This window comes from Rattus norvegicus, chromosome 9 (assembly GCF_021556685.1).
Source record: "Rattus norvegicus strain SHRSP/BbbUtx chromosome 9, alternate assembly SHRSP_T2T, whole genome shotgun sequence".
NCBI classification, from domain to species: Eukaryota; Metazoa; Chordata; class Mammalia; order Rodentia; family Muridae; genus Rattus; species Rattus norvegicus.
This window is the reverse complement of record NC_141542.1, coordinates 99,542,074-99,565,669: the sequence shown is the minus strand read 5'-3', so window position 1 is coordinate 99,565,669 and position 23,596 is coordinate 99,542,074. Positions and strand designations below refer to the sequence as shown.

The 23,596-nt window shown below is 42.3% G+C and overlaps 1 protein-coding gene across 2 annotated transcripts in view; it reads right to left on the bottom strand.

The window, feature by feature from the left end:
• The window catches only part of Daw1 (dynein assembly factor with WD repeats 1), a 39,436-nt gene extending 30,139 nt beyond the window's left edge, over positions 1-9,297 (bottom strand). Inside the window, exon 1 of one of the 2 annotated variants that reach the window (XM_087566813.1) lies at positions 9,195-9,297. In XM_087566813.1, the coding sequence (XP_087422939.1) occupies positions 9,195-9,207 (13 nt within the window). In that variant the 5' untranslated portion in view covers positions 9,208-9,297. Of the gene's footprint in view, positions 1-6,858; positions 6,934-9,194 lie in introns of those variants that run through there. The other variant, NM_001025025.1, reaches the window with a different exon arrangement.
• Positions 9,298-23,596: the final 14,299 nt, after the last annotated feature.

Genomic DNA, 23,596 nt, shown 5'->3' with positions numbered 1-23,596 from the left:
TACCCGCTCTAGTTTGCATCCCTAGTTTTTCGTTAAATCCATCACATTTTAAAGTCTTTTAAGAACACAGTTAAATGCCCTATGATATAGAAATAAACTGAATGTGGTTTAAAAGAACAATTCAAAGATCTAAGGTTAAAATTACACAAGAATTATGTACATATTAACAAATGACTATGCAATGAATAGAAATAGAAAGATCCCATTTACTATTGCAAAGGGAATTACTGGGTGCCTGACTGTAAAATCAATGAGAAACACACCATATATCTGAACCATTTAGCAACAACCAGAAGAAGTAAGGGAGCATACAGAATTAACGAGTAAACAATGTATCATTTAACAAGTAATGGTGCAAAAATCCATCGGATATTTGAAAATAAACATGTATATCAGGCTGGAGAGATGGCTCAGCGGTTAAGAGCACTGACTGTTCTTCCAGAGGTCCTGAGTTCAATTCTTAGCAACCACATGGTGGCTCACAACCATCTGTAATGGGATCCAATTGCTCTTCTGGTGTGTCTGATGACAGACACAGTATTCGCATAGACATAAAATAAATAAATCTAAAAAATAAAAGACCTTGTTTTAAAAAAATTTTAAGATCATTTATCTGCTACACACATGCAAAAACATGCTGCAAGTTGATTAGAGAAGTTAAATTTTTAATAAAATGTAGTAGTTTGAATAATGGAACATATTTATATTTTATATTTCAAAATCTGTAACCAGTTTTTTTAAGTACATGAAACTCAACAGATAAAAGTGAAAATTTTGAGAGAGACTTTTGCAATTAATTTTAAGCTCCCACATGGTAATGTTGATGGCATTTAAAAAAAAAAAACAAATAATGATCCATGGAAACATTTCAACTCAGGGAGATCCGTACAAAGAACTTTAAGCCTGATGTTAAAGAAGAAAAGCAAGCAAAAAGCAAAAAAGCATGAGTGGTTAATTTAGAAAAATAAAAATACAACAGACAGTGATGAACAAATATACAAACTGAGAATCTCTCCCTCGTTAATGAGAGAAAATATACAAAATAAGAGTCTCTACCCAGGGCTGGAGAGATGGCTCAGTGGTTAAGAGCACTGACTGCTCTCCCAGAGGTCCTGAGTTCAATTCCCAGCAACCGCATGGTGGCTCACAACTATCTGTAATGGGATCTGATGCCCTCTTCTGTAATGCGTGAAGACAGCAACAGTGTATAACATAAAATAAATAAATCTTTTTTAAAAAGTCTACCTCATTAATAAGAATATACAAAAAATCGCTGCTTCATTAATGAGAGAAAATAAAAATATAATTATCATAAATTAATACAGATCATGGATGTTAGTGACAGGGGTAATGAGCCTAAAAACTGGAGCTGACTTTATCAGGGGATCACACATACTCCAGAGGATGAGAGCACTCTTAGTTCTTCTTTAATGTGTTCTTAAAGATTTAGTCCTAATTAAATATGCCCATAAATTTATAAAAGTATAAGAAAACTAAAAGCAAAATAGAGAAGAGAGAAAAGGTGTTAGGGTTTAACATTGTTAGGGTATAAACTCTTAAGGAATGGGGGCTCTACCTGATTATCTGACCCAAAGAAGACACAATATTTTGAACTAGGTAAAGCCTACTTGAATGAAGGCACTGTTATCATTAGAACAGTTTTCCTTTACTGGGAATATAGGATTTTACACTATGTTTAAATTGAAGTGTTGTGTACTGTTATTGAGGATAGTAGGCATTTGAAAAAAACATTTTCAGGTAAAATCTATTAGGCACAATCTGTGGGTCTTTGCCTAAGACCATCCGAAAACACAGATATTTACATTACTGTGCATAACAGTAGCAAAAGTACAGTTATGAAGTAGCATTAGCAAAGTTGAGAACCATTGCTATGAGGGATAGAGGAGTAATACAATAATCTATGCCTTAAAGATTGGGGAAAAAATAGAAGTTGGCAACCCCACATTATACAATCTAGTGTCTTAAGAAAATGTATTTTAAAATTAGCAACCGAGTTTTCCAAAAGGTCTGCTTGGTTTCTATCTCTGTCCACTTCTTATCTTGTTTCTATCAACATGAGGACATGTGGCTGCATCACTGTGACAAGGTGCCAACGCACATGTGCTTGTCCTCCTCACAATGACTGGGCTCCAAGCAGAGCTACAGAGAATATCTAAACAAAACAAAGACAGAGGTGCTGGTAATACACGTCTTCCCTCTGGGAGTCGTGTCCGCACCTCAGTATTCTTCACCGTCTGCTGGTCGTCAGTCACTATGTGAAACGCATAATTCTGAGAACACTTCAGAAAGAAGCCTCTGCCCTCATACATCAGCAGCGCATCAAGAAATAGTAGTACTCTTTACTCAGAACGACTGAAGCTTTGGAAGTGATGGGAACCTTGGCCAGTTTGACTGTATTTGTGTATTTAGTTCCTAACCAAAGAGCAAGGACACCAAACAACAAAGGTGACCAAGGTTGCCCTGGCTAGCTGGTGGGAAGGCTCAGTGAGCACCTAAATTTCAAAAATCCAAAATCTTACCAGTTAGTAACCAATGCTCGTGACCAACACAGGCGGGGAAATGGTCTACATTGGCTCAGACACATCCTGCAATGTGCACTTGGTCATCAGGCATTTAGGTAGGGATGGGTTTGATTTAGTGAATGCTAACAGAAGGATGTCCCAGACTTGTAAGTAGGAGAATTGAAATGAGAGCCTCGGAAGGCTGAACAAAATGATTCTCTTTACAGACCTGATGGAGTACAGGAAGCATTCCGTGTCGAGCATTTTTATCCCGTATGATAATGTTATTAAAACACCCACTTGCTACTCAGTAGTCTGGAAAACTTGCATATAAAATACCACCCCGGGGATTGGAAGTTAAGTCATAAATACCTAATTGTGTGAAGTCATATGGCCTCACTAGAAATATAATCATTAAGTCAAACGTTATAGGCCAGATTCTTCAGCCTGCGATAAGTCTGAGACTCCTGCTAGAACACTGCCTCTCAGAGCTGGATCGAGCAGAGATCAGATTTCTCTGTTCTTGTCACATTTCAGCTAAAGTTCCAACATGTTCCCTGCATATCATCTCATCAAGCTTGCTTATTCAACACACATGTGACTGGATATTTTATGTCCCAAGGTCTGTGTAGCTGCTGAAAATAGGTAGGCCAAGTCCCTAATGGAATTCTTATCTTGTGGGGAAAGTAAAAAGTAAGTAGGTACGGATTGATATAGCCCTGGGATGGAGTGGGGTTGGGTGGGGTGGGGTGGGGTGGGGTGGGGTAAGTGATACAATCAGAAAAAGGCTGGAAACTACCTTGGGAAGGTAGAAAGTTTTAGAAAGCGAAGCAATCTAGGTTTCATTTGATATACCTTTGAGGAAAGGAAAGGGCTAAACATTTGAGAACACTTGCTACACAAATGAGGATGCCCAGCAAAGAAGTGCCAATAGGTAAGAGAAGTTTGAAGTCAGAGGTCTGGTGCATTCCAAACTAAGAGAGAAGAGGAGCCAACAGGACAAAGCTAGGAGTAATAGTGAGGTGAAAGAATGGCAGAGCGCTCATCTTGGAAACCAAAGAGAAGTCATGTTTGTACCGTGCTGCTGTCTGCTCAGAACTGTAATTTAGGAGCTCCCTCCAGGTGCCGGAGAGGAAAGAACATAAGAATGAAAACCTGTGCACGCTGACTTCATCGACCTGGATCATACTTTGGGGAGTCTAATACCTGGCGGTTCGTTGTCAGCATACTTAAAACACAGTACAATTTGGGGGGAGGTTTCCGGGCAACAGTCAGTCCAATTACAGATGTACAAAAAAAGCTTAAGGCATGACTAGATAGAAACTCTTTTACAAAATGTAAGTGACTATGAGGGTGATGTCTATAGCCAAAATGCCTAGAATCTAGCATGGTCTCTAACCGACATCACAGAAGTCAGCAGGCCATAAAGTGCATGTGGCTCCTAAGGATGAGTAATGGTCTGGGGAGGGGAGAGTCTGAAATAACCATTTGGGGGAATCTGGGCAAGGTCTGCTTCCACTGATAGCAAAGAGGTTACCAGGTTGTTAACAAAATCCACTCTCAGCTTTCTGGACAGAGTGCAGGTATTTGATTTTATCTCCTTCACTGAGGAGGCACTCCTGTGTGATTAACATTCCTAGATCTCTCTGCACTCTCTTTGAGAGTACAAGGACCTCTGTGCCCCCAACCTGAGACATAACAAATGGATTCAGAAACATGGAGGTCAGTGGGGGATCCTAAAAAGTACAGACTCAAGAGCATGTAACAGTGAAAACAGGAAAAGAGCTAAAGACAGAAAGGAGAAGGTTGGAGGACATGGAGCTCAAAGCAGGCTTGCACTGAGGGGAGGGACAACCAAGGTGGCAACTGCAAAATCAGCAGAAGTATGAGGTAAATGCTGTTGACTGATAACTTGATGTGTCTGATCAACTCACCTGAGGGAAATTTCTGATGTGTGAGAATTGGCTGCTCAGGCTTCATAGCCCACATTCCTGAGCTCCACAGCTAAGGGATAGAAGTGGGGTGATCATTTATCAGACTCTGTTCTGATAAATGTAAATGATAAAGAAATATCATCACTAGAAGCAACTTTGGAGGGAGAGAGGATTGGATTTATCTGGCTTCTACATACCTAGAACAGATTGTCAATGAAGGAAGTCCAGGCAGGAGCTCAAGCAGGAGCAGCAACCAGAACCATCGCAAACACTGCTCACTGTTTGCTTCCCATGGCTTGCTCAGCCTGCTTCCCTATACAATCCAGGCACCTGCCCAGGCTTAGCACCAGACATAATGGTCTAGGTGCTCCCATATTTATCATTAATTAAGAAAAAGACCATGGATTTGCTTATAGGCCAATCTGGTGGGGGCAGGAGGCAATTACTAATTGAAGTGCCCTCTTGCCAGATGATTGTGTCCAGTTAAGAAAAAAAAAAAAAAACCTAACCACCACAGTGTCATATGATGATAAAAATAACAACAGCAGAGCAATGCTGTACAGGAAGTCAGTAAGCCGTACTTAACTAGCTGTGGAAAAGGAAGGTTTCTGGGTCAGTTACATTGGCTCAAACAAAGTAAAGAGAGACTAGCCATCGTAAGGTCTAGGGGAAGCTTTGTCCAGAAAGGGGATCATGCATGGCAGGCCTTTTTGTAAGTTGTAGAAGAATAGGTCAGAGACCTAAACTATAGAGAGGGTAGTGACTAAAGTTCTAGAAGTCAACAGAGCAGGCCGAGCCAATTCCTTCAGACTGTAGATCTACTCTAAGCCCTAGAGGGGCATAATAGGCAGTTGTTAGAGGTGTCGGGTTCAGATTCTACTGGCAAACAGTAGATGAGACTAAAAGCCAAGAAACTGAAATTTCCCAACAAGAGATGGCAGGTACCTGGATGAAAGGCTGGAGTGTATTAGCGGATGAAAAGGGTGCTGAGTCAAACCCTGAGGGGAAAGAGGACCAAGAGATCCACCAAACGTTTTGGAAGTAGAGCTGATAGGATTTATTAATAGACGGAAAAGGCTGAGCAGAGAGAAACCATGAGAAATATCAATGAGGGGAAGGATGGCCATGTGACTTCTGAAGAAAAAAATTTTTAAATGGGTTTAAAAAAAAAAAGACAGGTGATCTTCTTACCTACTGATAGGGGACAAAGTATAAAAACAATGAAATCAGTGTGGTCTCAAAGAAAGGAATCATGACAACCTCGGATATTAGACATTTGGGGTTAAATGATGGGCTAAAATGTTGGCTTCTTTGCTGAGAAAAAAATGAGGCACACGTCCTGAGATTCTTCAAGTCCCCACCCTTGAAACGGTCTTGGTTAAACTGGGGACAAAGTGAATTAATTTTCTCTACTCTGAAATCTCTGCAGTTTCTTTACCCAAATGTGCCGTTGAGCCACATTTAGCCGCTATCCTGAGCCAAGTTTCAAGAGTATTGTTTTACATATTTCACTGTATTTTCTCTCTCAATTACAATGTTATGTTATGTGCATGTGCACATGCAGACATGAGAACACGCACACATGTGTGCAGAGGTCAGAGAATAACTTCAGGGACAAAGGTCTCACTTCTACCCCTTGAGATGGACCTCAGATGATCAGGCTAGGCCAGGAGTACCTTTAGTCACTGAGCCTCACCCCACCCCTGACCCTTTTATTTATGAGTTCTTAGTTAGAAGCTGGGAATTTTCCTCAACACGTTGTATTTTATTTTTCTCTCTAATGGTGACCAACCGACCACCAGAAAGCACACCCTAGTCTAAAACAGCAGCATCCTGTCGGCTTATTTCACAATCACCACATTGCAATCAAGGATTCTGGCCTTCTTTAAAGTCATATGGAAAGGCGCCCAAAGCAGGTTACGTTGTAGATTCATAATCAACTGATTTCTTACTGCAACAGACTGGAGAGTGTGACAAAGTGTACATTCAGTTGAGTGTGCATTTTTTTCTTTTATGTTTCCTTTGCTTTGACTTGATCATTAAGACGTTAAAATAACAGGAGGTTCGTCTCTGTGGTTCCAGATAACACTGTACCAGGGCGTCACTACTCATTACACATCAGCCCCTCCCTCCTCAGACTCATGACTTACTAGAAAGCATTTAAAAGTTTGAAGAGTTTCTCAAACTTAAAGGAGTTTAAAGAGTCACTTGAAGGATTTTGAGGAACAGCGGTAGGTGTGTGAAAAGGGTGGGAGACCCAGACTGGAGAGCTCTGGCTTCCTTCTGTCCCAGTTGGTCACCAAGAACAGGCTACTCAGAGCCCTTCCCCGGTCTCCGCCCCCTTCTGCTTCCCGGACCATCCCAGAAAGAGAATCCAGGGCCCACTCGTGGGAACCCCGTACCTGGTGGGTAATAGCGAAGCAAGAGGCTCTTAAGCTTCATTTTCTTACTCTCGTACCCTGATGGGCTTCGTAGCCATGGAAACGGACAAACAGCAGCAGGACGCCGTGGCGCATGCGCAAGTGTTTTCGGGCTGGTATTGGAGAGCCCAGCCGCAACCCAGGAAAACTCAGCTCGCGGCTGAGCTAGCAGTCAGAGGAGTAGCCAGTGTTCTCAGGGATGACAAGGGTCCATCACGTGGAAAAGAGTTAATCCTTTAACTGTTTAAACTTCCCTAAATCGGCTCATCATTTTAGCTTCTTTTAGAGTGTAATAAAAATAATTGGGGAAAATAAAATGCTCATAGGGTTTTCAATAAAGAGCAAATACAGTTATGCAATTTTAAGGAGCTATTTTAATCATGCCCGATTAGTACTCTATTTCCTGCCCAAGCCTCTAAACTAACATTTTCTCTTTCCTTTCGTTGTTAAAGAAGAATATGGAATTCTTGTAAGATTTTTAAAAGACAAGCAAACCAAGACTACCTGTTTGGAAGATTGGAAAGAAAGTTGAAGGGAACGTGCCTTTGCAGATAAATACAAGTACACATAGTAGAAGCGAGCAATACACCTCCGGCTGGAAGTGTCCCGCACTTGGCAAACAGACGCGTATGTGGCCTACTGTGTCTTCCTGCTCGGCCCTTCTACTGGCCATTACACGGCTCAGGGATAAGAAGAAAGGGATGAGAAGAAAAAGATGAAACTTTTGCTTTCTAGAAGTGAAGCCTGGTGGATTGCATTCACCGGTGTTACTCAGTGTAATTGCTCCCACAGCTGCTATCTGAGAGCATAGCCATTGGGGAAACAACCTCACTGTGGAGAAATCTGATGGACAGATCCAAATCACATGGTCGAAATTACCATCACCAATACTGAGATGCACTAACATTCCGTACCTGCTGTTATAGCCCACGAAAGGGGACACGATTCTGAAAGTCCTGCCCAGGTTGCAGTATTTGACCTAATCCAAAAGGAAGCATCCCTCTTTCTCCATGGGTCAGCTGTCTGTATAATAAAATCCCTGAAAGAAATCAACTTGAAGGATGAAGAGCTTGTTTTGGATGATAGATTTTGAGGTTTGAGTCTATGGTCGGCTCTGTCACTTTGGGGTCTACCCTTGAAACATCATGGCATGTTCTAGAAAAGGCTACCCACCTTGTCATGGCCAGGAAATAAACAAGGGGAGGGGAAGGAACAACTTAAGGGAACCCCTAAATGTTCTCCTTCCTCTAAGTAGGCCCCAGTTCCTTTAGCTGCTACTAATCCCCAATAGACAGTCAAGCCATGACTCCCTCAGGAGTCAGTCTAGTGAGGAAGTTGGAGTCACCAGTCATCTCCAGAAAACCCTGCCCCTGAGCACCACTGCCTTTGGGGTCCAAGCCCTCAACACACAGATAGCTCTTTAAACCCAAACTATAACAGACCCTTCAAATAGAACCCCAATCTCTTAAGGGCCAAGACCTCCCAGGAAGGCAGCAGGCCTCGCCTTGGTCTTTGTCTGAGGACAGTTATTCAGAAGTGGCACACTGAGTCCATTCAGTTTCTGAAGCCATAGTCGTTCCTCCAAGGACCTCTTTCTTCTATTAGGGATATTATGGTCCTCATTTAACAAACCAAAACCCTTGTCAAATACCCAATTTAAGTTCTCCTGAGCCATTTTCCTAGAAGACTACTGTCTTCTGTTTGTGTACAAACAGGTGATCCACAAAAAAAAAAAAAAAAAAAAAAGGTAGAATGCCAAATGGACTCAGATCTCCCTTGGCAGTGGCTCAAATTGGGGTTAAAGCAGACTTATCACTTAGTCATTACAAGAAGCCACAGGACCAGTAGCTCAATCAGCGTGCAGAGTTAATTTCACCTCCAGTGCATTGAACTATGAGTCACAAAAAAAAAGGAAGGTGCACGCACTGCCCAGATGACGGTCCCCATCACAGTGTATGGTTTAGTGTGGCTTCCTCACAGGGTGACATTACTGCCCTTCAGGAACCGAACCCTCAATGGCTTTGCAAAAATCCCTCACTAGATGAGCAATTGGCATTGGCAATGACTTCTACGGGGTGTAATGCTTGACTCTGGGTCTGTCCCCTGCAGTGGGCTGACTGTCCGTTCCTCTCCCCCCAAATTTCATACGTTCAAATTCTTACCCAAAAGAGACAGTATAGGAAATGAGGGTTGGGGAACCACTTAGTTCCTGAGGGTAAGGCTGGTATAAAGGGTGCCCCCAGAGGGCTCTGCAATCCTCTTTCTATGTGAGGAGACAGTAGGCTGTTAACAGACTAAAACCCGTAAGAGAGACTCACCAGAACTGACCATAGGGTCACCATGCCTGGGCTTCCTGCCTCCTGAATCGTGACACTTTATTGCAGTCTCTGTGGTCCATGACACTTTATCGCAGCAGTTTGAACTGAGATGTTCTTGTGGGAACAAGCCTTGAGCAGACAGAAGCTACACATGTAGTAGCCTTAATTTCACTCCACTAAACCAATTAAACTAGTCAAGAGAAAGTACTGTGGCCTTCAGTTCTCACAATGTGGTCCAAAAATGGAAGCAACAAAACCCTGGGAATCCTTCAGAAAATTTTGTTCTGTGCTCATTTCCTATCTCCCTAGACTTAAGCAGGAAAAAAAAAAAAAAAAAAGCCAGCAAGGAGGCCCTACAATTCCACCTGAAACAAATCTGCTGGCGGTAATCACGAAGGATAAAGTTTGAGATTCACAGCATTGGTTTAATAAGTTTACCTGAAGTAGCCAAAACTGAGTGATTCAGGTTGGGCCCTGTCTCCCACTGCCAGGTCTTTTCTGTTTTATATTCATAATCGGTCAGGGTATAGTTAATTTTCTGTTACTGTGACCAAGGCAACTTACAAAAGGAAGGGTTCACTTGGCTTAAGATTCCAAAGGGAGTGCTTCACCACCATGGTGAGGAAGAGCGACAGCAGGCAGGTATGGTGGCTGAAGCAGCAAGTGTGTTAGGAACTCACATCTTAAATCATAAGCATGAGAGATGAGATAGAGAGAGATAGAGAGAGAGAGAGAGAGAGAGAGAGAGAGAGAGAGAGAGAGAAAGAGAGAGAGAGAGAGAGAAAGAGAGAGAGAGAGAGAGAGAACACTGGAATTTTTTTTTTATCTTTATTAACTTGAGTATTTCTTATTTACATTTCGATTGTTATTCCCCTTCCCGGTTTCCGGGCCAACATCCTCCTAACCCTTCTCCTCCCCTTCTATACAGGTGTTCCCCTCCCCATCCTCCCCCCATTACCACCCTCCCCCCAACAATCACGTTCATTAGGTATTCAGTCTTGGCAGGACCAAGGGCTTCCCCTTCCACTGGTGCTCTTACTAGGATATTCATTGCTATCTATGAGGTTGGAGCCCAGGGTCAGTCCATGTATAGTCTTTGAGTAGTGGCTTAGTCCCTGGAAGCTCTGGTTGCTTGGCATTGGTTGCTTGGCATTCATATGGTGTCTCGAGCCCCTTCAAGCTCTTCCAGTCTTTTCTCTGATTCCTTCAACAGGGGTCCCGTTCTCAGTGCAGTGGTTTGCTGCTGGCATTCGCCTATGTATTTGCTGTATTCTGGGTGTGTCTCTCAGGAGAGATCTACATCCGGTTCCTGTCGAACAGCAGAATTCTTTAAACTCTCTAATCCCACCCCCCAGTGGCAGCAAGACCACACCTGGTAGGCCTCTCAAAACAGCACCACCACCTGGGAACCAGGTATGTAAATGCTGTAGATGATGGAGTATCTCTTCTTCAAACTACCACAGAGACCTTATCTTCATATCTGAATGAGACCCAAAAATTATATCGGACAAAATTGGAATCCTTTGTGTAACTGTACCCTAGATATCCCAGTAACTGGCAAGTGCCAGTGGGCACAAGCTGGGAGAGTGATAAGGTCTCCAGGATGGTAAAATTAAGCGAGAGGGTCATCCCTAAAAGTTACAGAGGCAGAGAAAGACAAAGAGGCAAAGGCGAGAAGTCAGGCTAGGCAGCAAGGGGCTAGCTCAGCATTGATGGGGACAGACAGCTTCCATTGACAGTTGGGCTTTGTGGAATCCATTTGGACCATTCTTGAGAGAGACCCGCATCAGCAACCAGTCTGCACCACTGGATCTTCACTGACAGCAGTAGATAAAAGACAACCTCCATCTTCTATTGCAGAGGAAGAAAATATTGGACATGAGAAGCCAGGCAGTGAAGGGGGCCTATGCATAAAAACTAGAGGTGACTTTGCTCAATACGTCTCAGAGTAGAGGGATTGCTTTGTGCCAGAGTACATGATATCTTATTGCATTCTACCATTTCCCCAAGTGTCCTTGCGCTCCTACAGCAGGACTCAGAAACATCTGATCTTACCTGGAACTTGAAAATTGGCAGTAAGGCACCACTGAGTCAGCCAGTAAATATGCATGAAGGATCTGGTAAAGCTGGATATATTACTGTACTGGTACCTATTTCTGAACAACATTGCAAAGGAATCAGTGTTCAGATGGATTTGAAATGAGTCACACTTAGGTCGGGGTATGTTCTGAACACTGATAGAAGGGTCCAATCGTTTCTTTTCTCCCTTTTGAGTCTCAGCCATGAGGTGAACAGCTTAGCTCTACCACACACTCCCCACTGAGATGTGCTGTCACAACAGCAGAGACAATCTCTCCCGGACTTACGTTTCCAAAACCATGATCCAAACTAGCTTCGTCTATTAAAATTTGCATTGTCTGTACCTATACACATAGGCGAAGAGTTAAAATGGAGTTGCCCAATAACAGGGAAATGATGCCCCTACTAGACACTACAAGCTAAAAAATGAATGAATGAATGAATGAATGAATGAATGAATAAATAAAATGTCTAGCACCAGGCATGGATTGCCTCTATCAGAGTTGTTGGCCACTGGGGTCCCGTAGACCCTTGAACATTACAGGCTATTGCATATGTTCTGGTTATCATCCAGAATTTGATGGCTGCCATCCCCTGTTGCTGAAGACACCATGCACTTGAGACTCATACCACGGATACAACAAGCTGTTTCCGGCTGAGAGGCCTCCTTCCTACTGGCTAGCTTTCATGGTGCAGAAGGATGTGATGCACTCCACGCTGCAAGAAAAGGATCATCAGTCTTACCCAGCTTTGAACTCCATGAGCTTCAGCAAAACATCTGTCCTAGCCAGACATCCCACTGGTGCAATAGTGGTATGAACATCATATGAGTAACCAACCACTTTCTCATCTGATTTACAGTCTACTCCTTGAGGTGAAACCCAAGCCGGGCGCCATCACTGGGCCGAGAACCTGTAGCTTCACAAGCTGTAGGTCCTGTGGAAGAACCTAATCCTATTATTCTGATAAGTAGATGTAGATTTAAATGGACTCCCAATGACTTATAATGATACCCATACATTAATGCATCGCTTCACCTTCATCAGAAGAAGCCTCCATTTGCAAGGCATGGTTATTAACACAAAACCCCACAACTTTCTAAGGTGAAGAGTTTAAGAAGCTACAGAATGCGTTTCCCTAAATGGGATGTCTATTTCACACTCCCATGGTTCATGGAATCATAGCAGAGGAAGGGGCAGAGACATTTCTTTTTTTTTTTTTCTTTTTTTTCGGAGCTGGGGACCGAACCCAGGGCCTTGCGCTTGCTAGGCAAGCGCTCTACCACTGAGCTAAATCCCCAACCCCTGGGCAGAGACATTTCAAGAGCCAGAAGCCGTGGATTTGAATACAAGAAAACAGTGTCCTCTGAACACAATGTAGAAATGAACTCAGAGACCATGACAGCATGCATGAGCCCCATACAAGCTCAAGCCAGACCAAATCCCACAGAGAAGGAAGGGAAAGATGAAGTCCTATTCTAGTCAAGGAACTATTTGCAGTAGATGACTGCTGGGAAAGAGAGCTGTCAGTTTTCTTTAAGAGTGTTATCCTTTTGCAGACTGGTACAACCACTCTGGAAATCAATCTGGAGGTTCCTCAGAAAATTGGACATTGAACTGCCTGAGGATCCAGCTATACCTCTCTTGGGTATATACCCAAAAGATGCCCCAACATATAAAAAAGACACGTGCTCCACTATATTCATCGCAGCCTTATTTATAATAGCCAGAAGCTGGAAAGAACCCAGATGCCCTTCAACAGAGGAATGGATACAGAAAATGTGGTACATCTACACAATGGAATATTACTCAGCTATCAAAAACAATGACTTTATGAAATTCGTAGGCAAATGGTTGGAACTGGAAAATATCATCTTGAGTGAGGTAACCCAATCACAGAAAAACACACATGGTATGCACTCATTGATAAGTGGCTATTAGCCCAAATGCTTGAATTACTCTAGATGCCTACAACAAATGAAACTCAAGACGGATGATCAAAATGTGAATGCTTCACTCCTTCTTTAAAAGGGGAACAAGAATACCCTTGGCAGGGAATAGAGAGGCAAAGATTAAAACAGACACAGAAGGGACACCCATTCAGAGCCTGCCCCACATGTGGCCCATACATATACAGCCATCCAATTAGACAAGATGGATGAAGCAAAGAAGTGCAGGCCGACAGGAGCCGGATGTAGATCGCTCCTGAGAGACACAGCCAGAATACAGCAAACACAGAGGCGAATGCCAGCAGCAAACCACTGAACTGAGAATAGGACCCCCGTTGAAGGAATCAGAGAAAGAACTGGAAGAGCTTGAAGGGGCTCGAGACCCCATATGTACAACAGTGTCAAGCAACCAGAGCTTCCAGGGACTAAGCCACTACCTAAAGACTATACATGGACTGACCCTGGACTCTGACCTCATAGGTAGCAGTGAATATCCTAGTAAGAGCACCAGTGGAAGGGGAAGCCCTTGGTCCTGCTAAGACTGAACCCCCAGTGAACTAGATTGTTGGGGGGAGGGCGGCAATGGGGGGAGGGTGGGGAGGGGAACACCGATAAGGAAGGGGAGGGGGGAGGGGGGTGTTTGCCCGGAAACCGGGAAAGGGAATAACACTCGAAATGTATATAAGAAATACTCAAGTTAATAAAAAAAAAAGAAAAAGAAAAAAAAAAGAGTGTTATCCTTGGTAAGTCAAACATGTTCCAATGGAAGTTTGCTTTGTCCAAGAATCCACCTCAGCACAAACTAGAAATGATGGATGAAGGGAAGAAGGGGGAGGATGGAGGAAGGGAGAGGGGAAGGGAGGCAGGGAGAGAGAGTACAAAGTTAGGTGAATATGGGAGGGGTGTGTCTGGGAAGACTTGGGAGAGGGGAGTGACTATGATCACATTTCTCAAGGAACTAATAAAATGTTAATTGCCTTACCTCGGATATTGTTACAGTAATGAAAAGCTGACTAACACGGGCTGTCTCTAAAGCTCAGAGCATTTCCCAGCACCAGAAATGTTCTAGCTGTTGTGGTGTGACCAGCAGCCAAGTTACGGAACTTGCTGCCAAGTTGGCTCATCGACAGAACCAGATGAAATTTCCCTCGCAGTTCTGAGATCCTAATTTCATGCTCTTAATGTATCTGTGCATTTCATAAGAGATTAGGGAAGGGTTTAAAAAAAAAAGAAAGAAAAGAAAAGAAAAAAATGCAGGTCGCTAGCTAGAAAACTACAATTCCAGAGCCTGGCCCTCTCTCCCTGGCCTTGATGAAGTAGATCCTTTATCCTGCTCACCTTTGCTTACTCAACTCTAAATGACTTTCTTCCATTCCACTCAGCGCTCACATCCCACAGCCTACTCGTGTCTACACTGGATTTTATCCCTCTCATTCCTGAATCCTGATAAGCCTCCTACTCCAGCTGCTTAAAGCATTACCAGGGCAGACTCATCTTTCCAACACATTCAATTCAACTTCATTCCACAGAGTGTGGTGCATGTGGACTGCATATCACATATTCCCCAACATCCCTGCTCTGCCACTCCCTCCTCAAACCTTCAAATAGAAAACCAAGTTGGTCAGGTAAAGTCACGTGACCCAGGATTCCTCAGTCACTTCGTATTGAAAGCTCCATTACTTTTAACTTTCATTTTTTTCCTTCTTCCAACCAATTTTATTCTTTTCTTTTGTTTGCCCCCACCTTCATTCCCACCCTGTGAGCATATATGTGTGCATGTGTTTGTGCATATGTGTGTTTGTGTGTGTGTGTTTGTGTGTGTTTGTATGTATATGTGTTTGTGTGCATGTGTGTTTGTGCATATGTGTGTTTGTGTATGTGTTTGTGCATGTGTGTTTGTGTGTTGTGTGTATGTGTGTTTGTGTGTGTGTTTGTATGTATACGTATGTTTGTATGTGTGTTTGTGTGTGCATGTGTTTGTTTTTATGTGTGTACACCATGCTTTCCACCATCTTCTACCGATGGGACTGGGTTCTGTCATCTAGCTCAGTAATGAAAAGTTACTGCATATTTGACCACAGTGACATCTTTCTTTTCTCACTTTTAATTGTTCCACTACCTTGGATTCAAGTTTTCTGGACACTAGAAGATCCAAAAGGTCTATTAAAACATACTTCAAATTCCAACTTCAGCATGGAAATCCAAACCCAAAAGATAGCTATGGGTTTTCTTACCAGGATGCAACAAAGCACTAAATAGGAGCTGAATTACTGGTACTAAATCTCTGTTGGCAAGTCCTATTTGGATGGGCTTGGCCTGAAGCTGCTGCACTGGGGGAAGGGGGCACTCATGGTCCTTTCTGGCATCCCTACACTTTCTTATTTTCTACCCTGGGAAGTGACAATGACCTGCAGTCAGTCTTAGCACATCCACACACATCACTGCCAAATGATTACAGGAACTCCTGGTTTCAAGGGACTCACTTCCCATCTGGCAGGATGAAACTGCTTGCCTCGTCCTTCAGACATTTCTCATGGCTATACCATCACCCAAATATTAACAGGGCAGACTGTAACCTCACCATGTGACCATTTAAGGAGCTCTCCAACTATTAGTAAGTCTCACAGTCCATTCCATGACCCCAGTGGTCTTTCAAATGCCTCATTTCTGGCTTAACAGGAAAAAAAATTAAGAATCCACTGGAGCCTGAAGCAGGGCACCACTTCTGCTCAGTTTCCACCCATTTGGCAAGACATGAAAGTTTCTTTGTGGGGGCTTTTGAATGTTCATCATCAGCTCAGGGAAGTTACATGTTATTCTTTTGGTTTTGTTCTGTTTTTTTTTTTGTTTTGTTTTGTTTTGTTTTTTTTCCCTCCAGCTTGGTTCCCAAAATTTCATTGAAGTTCTGCAACATTGCCCTTCTACAGGCGACTGTGACAAAGTGTCTTCCTCCCTTCTTCTATCACACCTAGATAATCAGTCTTCAGTCATCGTCTAGACAAGTCACTGGTGGTGGCACTGTTAGAAGGGCATGGGCTGGACCCAGTTCTTGGGAGGCCCTTTGTCTTGCTGGGAGAAAGAGCCTTGGCTATGGTTGTAAATGATGCACCTCCTGTGGGAAAGAGTGAGACATCACACTTCCAGGACCTCCAGAGTGAAGCCAACAGGAACATTCACAAAGCTGGGAGAAAGAAGGTCATCAAAGCCAGCCTTTATCCTGTCCCTCCTCTATGGAAAGGGGCTCTGAGCTGACGAGACTTCCCAGCCACAGGAACTCCAGTCTTTTGAAGCTCTCCCTAAGCTAACCCTACGCAATAAGAGCCCTACACATTGCCTTATGTGAGCCACATACCACTCCAACCTAGTGTGTGACCAGTCTCACTTAGGATAATTTGACTTACAGACTTTTCAATTTTTTGACTTGGCGATGATGCGGAAGCAATACATACTCAACAGAAATCACAGACTTTCATCCTTGAATTTTAATATTTATTCAGGCTTTCTATGCTGGATAGAATCAATGAACCACATAGAGTAACCGCCCACACTCAACAGGATGTTATATTGCTAAGCTGTGATGTTCAGTGGGTTGCATTCTCAGTGTGGATGGGTTCGTTAGGATATACGCTCATTGCAAGTCAAGAGAGCCTCTGTGTTTCCTTTCAGGTTGCTCTTAAACAAATGGCAAATGTGGGGAACGGTGTGTCCTGTGACTAGGTTAGAATCGCTGAGAGTCAGACCTCTGTCATCCTCCTCGGGGAGGCAGCATGCACATCAGAGGACACAACTATCAGAGGGATCCGATATTTGAGTTTCAGCTCTGCCATGTATCACCACAGTCACTTTTAAAAGGTCAGTTGCTTCCAACTAAAGGGAGGACATTAATACTTCCTGCCTCACGGGAGTGTTCGAGTCAATGACATACATGCAGTACACTGGACCCAAGTTCTAGATATTTCAGACGATTTTCTAGAAAGTCATAATGCAGCGATCCCACTTTATAACAGAATCCTTTCCCTCTCAAATATGTCTTGGCATGCCGAGTATTGTCAAAACATCTATTCAAAGTAAGTTATCACTGAGGGAATTTTGCCACTGGGAAAGGTTCTCATGTGATAAATAGCTCCCCAACAGTAGGGGGCAGCAGCTCACATGGTTCTATCTGAACAATGTTGCTTTCCTTTGGGAAACCTTGGCTATGTCAGACCAAAGGGTGTTAGGTACTCAGTGGAATAAACCAATTCCTTTTAATTTCATGACACATATCTTTAAAGGTAATACCATGGATATAACCAAACAGTATAAAGACATAAGCTACTTTTTTCCTATTCTGCATATGTTATGGTTGTTAGCCTGCTGTTTATGGAACTCCTAACAGTGGGAACACTGGGGTGTCTCTGACTCTTTCGCCTGCTCATGGGACCCTTTTCCTCCTACTAGGTTGCCTGGTCCAGCCTTGATATGAGGTTTTATGCCTAGTCTTATTATATCTTGTTGTGCCATATTCTGTTGATATTCCTTGGAATTCTGCTCTTTCCTGAAGAGAGGAGTAGATCTGAGAGAGAGGGGAAGTGGGAAGGAGACTGGAAGGAGTGGAGGGAGGGGAAATTGAGTTCAGTATTTTAGGACAGAAGAATGGGTTTTTTAAAATATGTGTTTGTCGACCAGAAGACAGGGGCACTGGAGCGGCAGGTCCCCCATGGTCCAGACACTGCCCAGACCTGAAGGGACCGATCAACAGCTCTCTGCACCCAAATCCCGAGGGAGGGAGAGCTAAACCTTCAGAAGGGCAGACACGCCTGGGAGGCCAGAAGAGACTACACTCTGCCCACGTTTCTGACTCCAGAGGAAAACACATAATGCCATCTGAGACCCCGGTGCACCAGGCTCCAGGGAAAAGGTGGCGCAGACCCTCCTGGTTGCTGCCCTCATGGAGAGCTCAAAAGCAGCCCCCCACCCCCCATGAGCAACTTGAGCTCCGGGACCACAGGTAAGACCAACTTTTCTGCTCCAAGCAACCCACAGGAACAGCTGAAGACCAGTTGGCAGGAAAGACTACACACCTGAAGGCAGAACACTCTGTTCCCACAACTGGCTGAAAGAAAACAGGAAAACAGGTCTACAGCACTTCTGACACACAGGCCTATAGGAAGGTCTAGCCACTGTCAGAAATAGCAGAATAAGGTAACACCAGAGACATCCTGATGGCGACAGGCAACAGAAACCAAGACTACATGGCATCATCAGAGCCCAATTCTCCCAACAAAGCAAACATGGAATATCCAAACACACCAGAAAAGCAATATCTAGATTTAAAATCACATTTGATCATTATGCTGGAGGACTTCAAGAAAGACATGAAAAACTCCCTTAGAAAAACACAGGAAAAAATAAATAAACAAGTAGAAGCCTATAGAGAAGAATCACAAAAATCCCTGAAAGAATTCCAGGAAAACACAATCAAACAGATGAAGGAATTAAAAATGGAAATAGAAGCAATAAAGAAAGCACAAAGGGAAACAACCCTGGATATAGAAAACCACAGCAAGAGACAAGGAGCCTCAGATACAAGCATTACCAACAGAGTACAAGAGATAGAAGAGAGAATCTCAGGAGCAGAAGATTCCAAAGAAATAATTGACACAACAGTCAAAGATAACATAAAATGGAAAAGGCTACTGGTCCAAAACATACAGGAAATCCAGGACTCAATGAGAAGATCAAACCTAAGGATAATAGGTATAGAAGAGAGTGAAGACTCCCAGCTCAAAGGACCAGTAAATATCTTCAACAAAATCATAGAAGAAAACTTCCCTAACCTAAAGAAAGAGATGCCCATGAACATACAAGAAGCCTACAGAACTCCAAATTGATTGGACGAGAAAAGAAACTCCTCCTGTCACATAATAGTCAGAACACCAAATATACAAAATAAAGAAAGAATATTAAAAGCAGTAACGAAAAAAGGTCAAGCAACATATAAAGGCAGACCTATCAGAATCACACCAGACTTTTCGCCAGAGACTATGAAAGCCAGAAGATCCTGGACAGATGTCATACAGACCCTAAGAGAACACAAATGCCAGCCCAGGTTACTGTATCCTGCAAAACTCTCAATTAACATAGATGGAGAAGCCAAGATATTCCATGACAAAACCAAATTAACACAAAATCTTTCTACAAATCCAGTCCTACAAAGGATAATAAATGGTAAAGCCCAACATAAGGGGGCAAGCTACACCCTAGAAAAAGCAAGAAAATAATCGTCTTGGCAACAAAACAAAGAGAAGAAAAGCACACAAACATAAACTCATATCCAAATATAAATATAACAGGAAGCAATAATCACTGTTCCTTAATATCTCTCAATATCAATGGTTTCAACTCCCTAAATAAAAAGACATAGATTAACAAACTAGATACGCAATGAGGATCCTGCATTCTGCTGCCTACAGAAAACACACCTCAGAGACAAAGACAGACATTACCTAAGAGTGAAAGGCTAGAAAACAACTTTCCAAGCAAATGGTCTGAAGAAGCAAGCTGGAGTAGCCATTCTAATATCGAATAAAATCAATTTTCAACTAAAAGTCATCAAACAAAGATAAGAAAGGACACTTCAAATTCATCAAAGAAAAAAATCCACCAAGATGAACTCTCAATCTTAAATATCTACACTCCAAATACAAGGGCAACTACGTACATAAAAGAAACCTTACTAAAGCTCAAAGCACACATTGCACCTCACACAATAATAGTAGGAGACTTCAACACCCCACTCTCATCAATGGACAGGTCATGGAAACAGAAATTAAACAGAGACATAGACAGACTAAGAGAAGTCATGAACCAAATGGACTTAACAGATATTTATAGAACATTTTATCCTAAAACAAAAGGATATACCTTCTTCTCACCACCTCATGGTACTTTCTCTAAAATTGACCATATACTAGACCATAAAACAGGCCTCAACAGATACAAAAATAACCCCATGTATCCTATCAGACCACCACGGGCTCAAGCTAATCTTCAATAACAATAAGGGAAGAATGCCCACATATACATGGAAGTTGAACAATGCTCTACTCAATGAAAACCTGGTCAAAGAAGAAATAAAGAAAGAAATTAAAGACTTCTTAGAATTTAATGAAAATGAAGGTACAACATACCCAAACTTACGGGACACAATGAAAGCTGTGCTAAGACGAAAACTCATAGCTCTGAGTGCCTGCAGAAAGAAACAGGAGAGAGCATATGTCACCAGCTTGACAACACACCTAAAAGCTCCAGAACACAAAGAAGCAAATACACCCAGGAGGAGGAGAAGGCAGGAAATAATCAAACTCAGAGTTGAAATCAACCAAGTAGAAACAAAAAGGAACATACAAAGAATCAACAAAACCAAAAGTTGGTTCTTTGAGAAAATCAACAAGATAGATAAACCCTTAGCCAGACTAAAGAGAGGACACAGAGAGTGTGTCCAAATTAAGAAAATCAGAAATGAAAAGGGAGACATAACTACAGAATCAGAGGAAATTCAAAAAATCATCAGATCCTACTACAAAAGCCTATATTCAACAAAACTTGAAAATCTGCAGGAAATGGACAATTTCCTAGACAGATACCAGGCACTGATGTTAAATCAGGAACAGATAAACCATTTAAACAACCCCATAACTCCTAAGGAAATAGAAGCAGTCATTAAAGGTCTCCCAACCAAAAAGAGCCCAGGTCCAGACGGGTTTAGTGCAGAATTCTATCAGACCTTCATAGAAGACCTCATACCAATATTATCCAAACTATTCCACAAAATTGAAACAGATGGAGCACTCCCGAATTCCTTCTATGAAGCCACAATTACTCTTATACCTAAACCACACAAAGACCCAACAAAGAAAGAGAACTTCAGACCAATTTCCCTTATGAATATCGACGCAAAAACACCCAATAAAATTCTGGCAAACCGAATCCAAGAGCACATCAAAACAATCATCCACCATGATCAAGTAGGCTTCATCCCAGGCATGCAGGGATGGTTTAATATACGGAAAACCATCAACGTGATCCATTATATAAACAAACTGAAAGAACAAAACCACATGATCATTTCATTAGATGCTGAGAAAGCATTTGACAAAATTCAACACCCCTTCATGATAAAAGTCCTGGAAAGAATAGGAATCCAAGGCCCATACCTAAACATAGTAAAAGCCATATACAGCAAACCAGTTGCTAACATTAAACTAAATGGAAAGAAACTTGAAGCAATCCCACTAAAATCAGGGACTAGACAAGGCTGCCCACTCTCTCCCTACTTATTCAATATAGTTCTTGAAGTTCTAGCCAGAGCAATCAGACAACAAAAGGAGGTCAAGGGGATACAGATCGGAAAAGAAGAAGTCAAAATATCACTATTTGCAGATGATATGATAGTTTATTTAAGTGATCCCAAAAGTTCCACCAGAGAACTACTAAAGCTGATAAACAACTTCAGCAAAGTGGCTGGGTATAAAATTAACTCAAATAAATCAGTAGCCTTCCTCTACACAAAAGAGAAACAAGCCGAGAAAGAAATTAGGGAAACGACACCCTTCATAATAGACCCAAATAATATAAAGTACCTCGGTGTGACTTTAACCAAGCAAGTAAAAGATCTGTACAATAAGAACTTCAAGACACTGAAGAAAGAAATTGAAGAAGACCTCAGAAGATGGAAAGATCCCCCATGCTCATGGATTGGCAGGATTAATGTAGTAAAAATAGCCATTTTACCAAAAGCGATCTATAGATTCAATGCAATCCCCATCAAAATACCAATCGAATTCTTCAGAGAGTTAGACAGAACAATTTCCAAATTTATCTGGAATAACAAAAAACCCAAATATTATTGTTGTGGATAGTTTTAACTATCCACAACAATAATAGGACTTCTGGGAGAATCACTATCCCTGAACTCGAGCAGTATTAAGAGCAATAATGATAAAAAAACTGCATGGTATTGGTACAGAGACAGACAGATAGACCAGTGGAATAGAATTGAAGACCCAGAAATGAACCCACACACCTATGGTCACTTGATTTTTGACAAAGGAGCCAAAACCATCCAATGGAAAAAAGATAGCATTTTCAGCAAATGGTGCTGGTTCAACTGGAGGTCAGCAAGTAGAATGCAGATCGATCCATGCTTATCACCCTGTACAAAGCTTAAGTCCAAGTGGATCAAGGACCTCCACATCAAACCAGATACACTCAAACTAATAGAAGAAAAAGTGGGGAAGCATCTTGAACATATGAGCACTGGAGAAAATTTCCTGAACAAAACAACAATGGCTTATGCTCTAAGATCAAGAATCGACAAGTGGGATCTCATAAAACTGCAAAGCTTCTGTAAGGCAAAGGACACTGTGGTTAGGACAAAACAACAACCAACAGATTGGGAAAAGATCTTTACCAATCCTACAACAGATAGAGGCCTTATATCCAAAATATACAAAGAACTCAAGAAGTTAGACTGCAGGGAGACAAATAACCCTATTAAAAAATGGGGTTCAGAGCTAAACAAAGAATTCACAGCTGAGGAATGCCGAATGGCTGAGAAACACCTAAAGAAGTGTTCAACATCTTTAGTCATAAGGGAAATGCAAATCAAAACAACCCTGAGATTTCACCTCACACCAGTGCGATTGGCTAAGATCAAAAACTCAGGTGACAGCAGATGCTGGCGAGGATGTGGAGAAAGAGGAACATTCCTCCATTGTTGGTGGATTGCAGACTGGTACAACCATTCTGGAAATCAATCTGGAGGTTCCTTAGAAAATTGGACATTGAACTACCTGAGGACCCAGCTATACCTCTCTTGGGCATATACCCAAAAGATGCCCCAACATATAACAAAGACACATGCTCCACTATGCTCATAGCAGCCTTATTTATAATATCCAGAAACTGGTAAGAACCCAGATGCCCTTCAACAGAGGAATGGATACAGAAAATGTAGTACATCTACACAGTGGAATATTACTCAGCAATGAAAAACAATGACTTTATGAAATTCATAGGCAAATGGAGGGAACTGGTAAATATCATCCTGAGTGAGATAACCCAATCACAGAAAAACACACATGTTATTCACTCATTGATAAGTGGCTATTAGCCCAAATGCTTGAATTACCCTAGATGCACAGAACACATGAAACTCAAGAAGGATGACCAAAATGGAATGCTTCACTCCTTCTTTAAAAGGGAAACAAGAATACCCTTGGGAGGGAATAGGAAGGCAAAGTTTAGAACAGAGGCAGAAGGAACACCCATTCAGAGCCTGCCCCACATGTGGCCCATACATATACAGCCACCAAACTAGATAAGATGGATG